General features: G+C 52.8%; 2 protein-coding genes across 2 annotated transcripts; one reads left to right on the plus strand and one right to left on the minus strand.

Moving 5' to 3' along the window:
• Window positions 1-714: 714 nt before the first annotated feature.
• Window positions 715-6,137, minus strand: LOC121866329 (histidine-rich glycoprotein-like). The gene is made up of 2 exons (XM_042365949.1): window positions 6,064-6,137; window positions 715-1,870 (listed from the first exon to the last, which is right to left on the minus strand). The coding sequence occupies exons 1-2, from the start codon at window positions 6,135-6,137 to the stop codon at window positions 715-717; spliced, it is 1,230 nt and encodes a 409-aa protein (XP_042221883.1).
• A 30-nt stretch (window positions 6,138-6,167) lies between these two features.
• Window positions 6,168-7,100, plus strand: LOC121866330 (histidine-rich protein PFHRP-II-like). Its single transcript, XM_042365950.1, has one exon. It carries the CDS (start codon window positions 6,168-6,170, stop codon window positions 7,098-7,100), a length of 933 nt encoding a protein of 310 aa, XP_042221884.1.
• Window positions 7,101-8,176: the final 1,076 nt, after the last annotated feature.

Here is an 8,176-nt window from a genome sequence, read left to right on the forward strand (position 1 = left end):
TGGATATATCTGTTTGTCTGTCCGAATGTCTGGATATATCTGTTTGTCTGTCCGTATGTCTGTATATATCTGTTTGTCTGTCCGTATGTCTGTATATATCTGTTTGTCTGTCCGTATGTCTGTATATATCTGTTTGTCTGTCCGTATGTCTGTATAAATCTGTTTGTCTGTCTGTCTCGACTCCCTAACAAGCTCCCTAACTCAGGAGGGACCGAGTCGGTAGAGTATCAGTAAAGGGACAGTCCCTAGCAGCTCCTACTCCCTTGTTTCAGGCCCATCACGAGGGCAGACGGGAATACACGCCCTTCCTCCTCCTCGGCCATTGGGAATTCCCCACCACACGTTGGGAATTTCCCCAGTAAGTGTTGGAAATTCCCCGCCGTCCATACTAATGACTGGCAAAATATATACGTGGCTCCTCTATATACCCAACACAGAGAGACCATCATACGCCACACTAGTACACATAGTGACTTTACGTCCATAAGCCTTACCACCCTGAGAGAGAGAGAGAGAGAGAGAGAGAGAGAGAGAGAGAGAGAGAGAGAGAGAGAGAGAGAGAGAAACCCGGTACAATATTGTGGCCTTAAAAATTGGGTGTGTGGAGAGTGAGTGAGGTGATCCATCACTCGTCTCGTCCTTCTGGTTAACCGAAATAATTATAATGGCGCTCCAGTCACGGCTGACTGGGCTCTGGGTCGTGGGGTCTGTTGGTTAGATGGGCCCCCGATGTGGTGAGCACCTGGTGTGATGGGCCCTGCTGTGGTGACCTACTTGTGCGATGGGCCCCTGATGTGGTGACCCCTGATGGTGGTGAGCTCCTGGTATGATGGGCCCATGATGTGGTGAGCTCCTGGTGTGATGAGCACGTGGTGTGGTGAGCTCCTCGTGTGATGGGCCCTGATGTGATGGGCCCCTGATGGTGACCTCCTGGTGTGATGGGCCCCTGGTGTAGTGAGCTCCTGGTGTGATCGGCCCCTGATGTGGTGAGCACCTGGTGTGATGGGCTGATGTGATGGGCCCCTGATGTGGTGAGGCTCCTGGTGTGATGCGCACCTGGTGTGGTGGCTCCTGGTGTGATGGGCCCCTGATGTGATGGGCTGATGTGAGTGAGCTCCTGGTGTGATGAGCACCTGGTGTGGTGAGCTCCTGGTGTGATGGGCCCCTGATGTGATGGGCCTGAGCTGTAATGGGCCCCTGATGTGGTGAGCTCCTGGTGTGATGGGCCCCTGATGTGGTGACCTCCTGGTGTGATGGGCCCCTGATGTGGTGAGCTCCTGGTGTGATGGACTCTGACTTGGTGACCTCCTGGTGTGATCGGCCCCTGATGTGGTGAGCACCTGGTGTGATGGGCCGCTGATGTGATGGGCCCCTGATGTGGTGAGCTCCTGGTGTGATGAGCACCTGGTGGTGAGTGAGCTCCTGGTGTGATGAGCTCCTGGTGTGATGAGGCTGATGTGGTGAGCGCCTGGTGATGGCCCCTGATGTGGTGAGCTCCTGGTGTGACGGGCTGCTAATGTGGTAAGCACCTGGTGTGATGGGCCCTAATGTGGTGAGCTCCTGGGTGATGGGCCCTGCTGTGGTGACCTTGTGTGATGGTCCCTGCTGTGGTGACCTCCTGGTGTGATGGACCACCTGATGTGGTGAGCTCCTGGTGTGATGGACCCTGATGTGGTGACCTGTGTGATGGGCCCCTGATGTGTGACCTCCTGTGATGGGCCCCTGATGTGGTGACCTCCTGATGGGCCCTGATGTGATGAGCTGCTGGTGTGATAGGCCCTGTGTGGTGACCTGGTTTGATGGGCCCCTGATGTGGTGAGCTGCTGGTGTGATGGGCCCCTGATGTGGTGACTCCTGGTGTGATGGGCCCCTGGTGCCATGGTAGGGATAGGGCCAGGTGAGCGTGAGAGAACCAGGTGGAGGTTGAAAGGGGCCATGTGGGGTTGATTAGGGCCAGGTGGGGTGTTGAAAGAAAGGGCCAGGTGGGGTTGAAAAAGGCCAGGTGGGGGGTTGAGAGACAAGTGGAGTGAACGGGCCATATGTGGGAGAGGGGCCGGGTGTGGGGGGGGGGTTGAGACAGGTGAGGGTGAGTAGGCCAGATGTGGAAGAAGGCTAGGTGAGGGTGAGTGGGCCAAATGTTTGAGAGGGCCAGACGAGAAAGAGGTCCACGGGGGCTGCTGAGGGCCAGGTGGGAGGGCCAGATACTCTCAGGTGATCTTAATGGAAATCTCATCGACTGGATATGACGGGTTGCCTGTCTGGTACCTGTCTGTCTGGTTCCTGTCTGTCTGGTTCCTGTCTGTCTGTCTGGTTGTCCCATGTGTGTGTGTCGATTTGATTTACTCTTCGTCTCAGATCAATGACATGTTCTGAGTAATAATGAGAGTGATTTATGTCTCAACACCAAAACACATTACAAATCACCTAACCACAACTCACATAACACAAAATAAAAATACAATAAAATATTACAATACAATATATTATACTACAAATACAATACAATAAAATACAATATATTAAAATGCAATACAATACAAAATACGAATAATAACGTCAAAAGAACTCATTATAATAAACAATATCATGAATAAATATCACTAAAACATAAAAACAATTAACATTTAATATCAACAAAAATAATAAACGAAAAGAATAAATTAATCATCGCGTCTTAAAGTTTCGTTCAATATTCAGAGAAACAGACACATGGACGGTAAACATATTTTCTATATCCCTCCACCTGAGAGGGTAATGAAGGCGGCGGGGCATAATAAACATACTGAAACGTGGCATACAAACACCGTAGACTCACTCTCTCTCTCTCTCTCTCTCTCTCTCTCTCTCTCTCTCACAAAATACCAACCTCCAATCAATAGCACCAAGAGATAAGATTAGGGTAATAGAGAGCGTGAGGGGAGAAGAGAATACGAGAGGAGAAGAACGGAGGAGTAGGAAGGGGAAATTAGAGAGAGTAGGGAAGATAATGGATAGAGGGGTCACAGATGATGACGAGAGGTCACATGGGGAGGGAGGAAAGAGAGGTCATATAGGGAGGGGGACAGAGAGGTCACACAGGGGAGAGGGAAAAGAGAGGTCAAACGGGGAGGAAGAAAAGAGAAACAAGAAAAAGAAGTTAGATAAAAGAAGACGGTAAGAAGATGAGAAAGAAGGGAAAAGGAAGGGAGAGGAGGAAAAGGGGAAAACGAGAGGGAAGAGAATACTAATTTTCTCACAACAATGACTCAGTGTTACCATGGCAACCTCTCACCACTTTTAACAGGTCACCAGGTACAACTTTTGCACCGGGATAAAGGAGCACGACCAACTCTGTACCATCATCTGCACGACCCAGTCTGTACCACCTGCTGCACGACCCACTCTGTACCATCATCTGCACGACCCAGTCTGTACCACCTGCTGCACGACCCACTCTGTACCATCATCTGCACGACCCAGTCTGTACCACCTGCTGCACGACCCACTCTGTACCATCATCTGCACGACCCAGTCTGTGCTGCACGACCCACTCTGTACCATCATCTGCACGACCCAGTCTGTACCACCTGCTGCACGACCCACTCTGTACCATCATCTGCACGACCCAGTCTGTACCACCTGCTGCACGACCCACTCTGTACCATCATCTGCACGACCCAGTCTGTACCACCTGCTGCACGACCCACTCTGTACCATCATCTGCACGACCCAGTCTGTACCACCTGCTGCACGACCCACTCTGTACCATCATCTGCACGACCCAGTCTGTACCACCTGCTGCACGACCCACTCTGTACCATCATCTGCACGACCCAGTCTGTACCACCTGCACGACCCACTCACCATCATCTGCACGACCCAGTCTGTTCCACCTGCTGCACGACCCACTGTACCATCATCTGCACGACCCAGTCTGTACCATCATCTGCACGACCCAGTCTGTTCCACCTGCTGCACGACCCACTCTGTACCACCTGCTGCACGACCCAAGCATCATCTGCACGACCCAGTGTTCCACCTGCTGCACGACCCACTCTGCTGCACGACCCACTGTACCACCTGCTGCACGACCCACTCTGTACCATCATCTGCACGACCAAGTCAGTACCACCTGCCGACCCACTCTGTAACATCAACGGCACGACCCACCGACCCACTCTGTACCATCAGCAGCATGACCCACTCTGTACCATCAGCTGCACGACCCACTCTGTACCACCTGCTGCACGACCCACTTGTACCACCTGCTGCACGACCCACTCTGTACAACCTGCTGCACGACCCACTCTGTACCATCATCTGCACGACCCAGTCTGTACCACCTGCTGCACGACCCACTCTGTACCACCTGCTGCACGACCCACTCTGTACCACCTACCCAGTCTGTACCACCTGCTGCACGACCCACTGTACCATGACCCACTCTGTACCACCTGCTGCCCGACCCAGTCTGTACCATTACTTGCACGACCCCACTGTACCATCAGCTGCACGACCCACTCTGTTACCATTAGCTGCACGACCCACTCTGTACCATCAGCTGTACGACCCACTCTGTACCACCAGCTGCACGACTAGGTCTGTACCACCAGCCGCACAACCCATCGACCCACTCTGTACCACCAGCTGCACGACTCACTACACCGCCACCTGCACGACCCACTCTGTATCACCAACTCCCCGACCTTCTCTGTACCACCAGCTACACAACCCACTCTGTACCAGCAGCTGCATGACCCACTCTAACTTCAACTGCACGACCCACCGACCACCACTGTACCACGAGCTGCACGACCTACTCTGTAACATCAACTGCACGACCCACCGACCCACTCTGTACCATTAGCTGCACGACCCACTCTAACATCAACTGCACGACCCACCGACCACCACTGTACCACGAGCTGCACGACCCACTCTGTACCATCAGCTGCACGACCCACCGACCCACTCTGTACCATCAGCAGCATGACCCACTCTGTACCATCAGCAGCACGATCCACCGACCCACTCCGTACCATCAGCTGCACGACCCACCGACCCACTCTGTACCATCAGCTGCACGATCCACCGACCCACTCTGTATCATCAGCAGCACGACCTATCTCCTGCATCGCCCGAGGTCTTTTCCCCCAGGGTGGTCGCCGGCATTACAACATAAAATGGAGTCATCCTGGGATTACAAAACTTTGTGAATTTTTTCTCTCTCTATATCTCCCCCACACACACACTTCACTCTGGATAAATACATTTTTATTTAATTTAACCAAATAGTAGGCAGTAGGCAGCTACCAAGCAGGGAGGTACTCCCACCTGGGAAGATATTGGAAGCATCATGTGTTGTCTAATGGTAGACCCTGCTGCCATATGGCATCACGAAAATTGTGACGACGTCCCAGATGCTGATCTGACTTTCTGCCTCATTTACACACAATTTCAGGGTCTCAATTGTTTCTCTTACTTTGACAACACAACATATATAACTTTTCTCACTCTTGATCTGTTTTATTTTTCCATTGTCTTTTTTTTTCGCTTCCCTCCTTCCCCCAGGTTCCGATGTGGTTCAGTGACCTGTGACCGGGTGGGCTAATCTCCATTAAAATAAATAAATAAATAAATAATCAAAGGCCCACTCTCCCATTTTCTATCACATCATCTTTCCACTTTCATCTCTTTCATCTCTTTCATTTCATTTTCTTTCAAATTTCTCGTTTTCGCCTCAGTATTACCTCCTTAACTTTCTCTCAACTCAATGAAGGTAAATAAACACCGGAAGACGAGCCACCTAACTTGAATAACATAAACAAACATCAGCCGATATGACTTTCAAATGATAAACAAACATCAGCTAACTGACAACAGCTAAACAAACATCAGCTAACTAACAACAGCTAAACAAACATCAGCTAAACAAACATCAGCTAACTAACAACAGCTAAACAAACATCAGCTAACTAACAACAGCTAGACAAACATCAGCTAACTGACAACAGCTAAACAAACATCAGCTAACTAACAACAGCTAAACAAACATCAGCTGACTTAACAACAAAAACAACAAACATCAGCTGGTAGCCTCGGGTGGCCGCAGTGCGGTGGCCACGACCAGACGGCGGCACTTTGAGAGCCCCGCCCATGCTATCACCACCGCTATCTCAAGGGCAAGGATGAGACAAATGCAAGGACGCCACCACAAGGACGCCATCACGGCAAGGACGCCACCACGACAAGGACGCCCACCACGACAAGGACGCCACCACGGTACGCCACCACGACGACGCACCACGACAGGACACGACAAGGACGCCACCACGACAAGGACGCCATCACGGCAAGGACGCCACCACGACAAGGACGCGGGACGCCATCACGGCAAGGACGCCATCATGGCACGAGGACGCCATCACGGCAAGGACGCCATCACGGCAAGGAGGACGCCACCACGACAAGGACGCCACCACAATAAGGACGCCATCACGGCGGACGCCACCAAAGGACGCCATCACCAAGGACGCCATCACGGCAAGGACGCCATCACGGCAAGGACGCCACCATGGCAAGGACGCCACCACAATAAGGACGCCATCACGGCAAGGACGCCATCACGGCAAGGACACCATCGCGGACGCCACCACGACAAGGACGCCACCACACGCCATCACGGCAAGGACGCCACCACAGGACGCAAGGACGCCATCACGGCAAGGACACCATCATGGCGGGACGCCACCACGACAAGGACGCCACCACAAAGGACGCCATCACGCAAGGACGCCATCACGGCAAGGACACCATCATGGCAAGGACGCCACCACGACAAGGACGCCACCACAATAAGGACGCCATCACGGCAAGGACGCCATCACGGCAAGGCATCATCAGGACGCCACCACGACCACACAATAGGACGCCATCACGGCAAGGACGCCATCACGGCAGGACTACCATGGCAGGACGCCATCATGGCAGGACGCCACCACGGTAAAGACGCCATCTGGAGGACGCCACCACGACAAGGACGCCACCACAATGAAGGACGCCATCACGGCAAGGACGCCACCACAATAAGGACGCCATCACGGCGGACGCCACCACAATAAGGACGCCATCACAAGGACGCCATCACGGCAAGGACACCATCATAAGACGCCACCACGACAAGGACGCCACCACAATAAGGACGCCATCACGGCAAGGACGCCACCACGACAAGAACGCCACTACGGTAAGGACGCCATCACGGCAGGACGCCACCACGGTAAAGACGCCATCATGAAGGACGCCACCACGGTGGGACGCCACCACGGTAAGGACGCCACCACGGTAGGACATCACAGCAGGACACCACGGTACTAAGGACACCACGGCATGGGACGACATCACAGCAGGACACCACCACGGTAAGGCCGCCACCGGCAAGGACGACATCACAGCAAGGACACCACCACGGTAAGGACGCCACCACGGCAGGACGACATCACAGCAAGGACACCACCACGGGACGCCACCACGGTAAGGACGACATCACGGGACACCACCACGGTAAGGACGCCACCACGGCAGGACGCCACCAGTGAACGCCATCATGGCAGGGACGCCACCACGACAAGGACACCATCAAGGCAGGACGCCACCACGGTAAGGACGACATCACAGCAAGGACACCACCACGGCAGGACACCACCGGTAAGGACGCCACCACGGCAAGGACGAAACCAGAGTGTTATGTAACCCAGGCGAGGGTGACCACCGCGTTGTCTCTCCGCCTTATGCAAATGACCACTAATATACAGGGAGGGTGAAGGAGAGGCATTGCTGGTTGTCAAGAGGACGGACGGACGGACGGACGGACGGACACACACACACTTGAAAATCATTTTTCTGTTTTTTTTCACTTTCAGAGTAGGTGAGTTTGCAGAAGGGTGGTGGAAGGGAGGAGAAAACGGATACAGTAAAAAAAAGGAAGAAGGAATGAGAAGATACAAAAGCAAAAGAGGAGGAGAGGAAGAACACATAAAAAATGAGATGTGAAGACGAGACAAAAAAAAAGAAAAATCAGAAACATAAATCCACAATATGAAGAAAAGTAAACCAGCTTGACTTAAACCAGGTGGTGTTCTGACACACTGAAGGTCATACAACAGTTACTTTAGGCCTTGGAGTGACTCTCTCTCTC

Source organism: Homarus americanus, unplaced genomic scaffold, assembly GCF_018991925.1.
Source record: "Homarus americanus isolate GMGI-L3 unplaced genomic scaffold, GMGI_Hamer_2.0 scaffold58074, whole genome shotgun sequence".
Taxonomy (NCBI): Eukaryota; Metazoa; Arthropoda; class Malacostraca; order Decapoda; family Nephropidae; genus Homarus; species Homarus americanus.

Excerpts from the sequence above, each read along its gene's own strand:
- LOC121866329 (XM_042365949.1), bottom strand. The coding sequence starts at position 6,137 with ATGGGCGGGGCTCTCAAAGTGCCGCCGTCTGGTCGTGGCCACCGCACT. Across the intron at positions 1,871-6,063 it reads ACCCGAGGCTACCAGCTGAT|GGGCCCATCACACCAGGAGT; the intron begins GTTTGTTGTTTT and ends CCATGGCACCAG.
- LOC121866330 (XM_042365950.1), top strand. The coding sequence starts at position 6,168 with ATGAGACAAATGCAAGGACGCCACCACAAGGACGCCATCACGGCAAGG.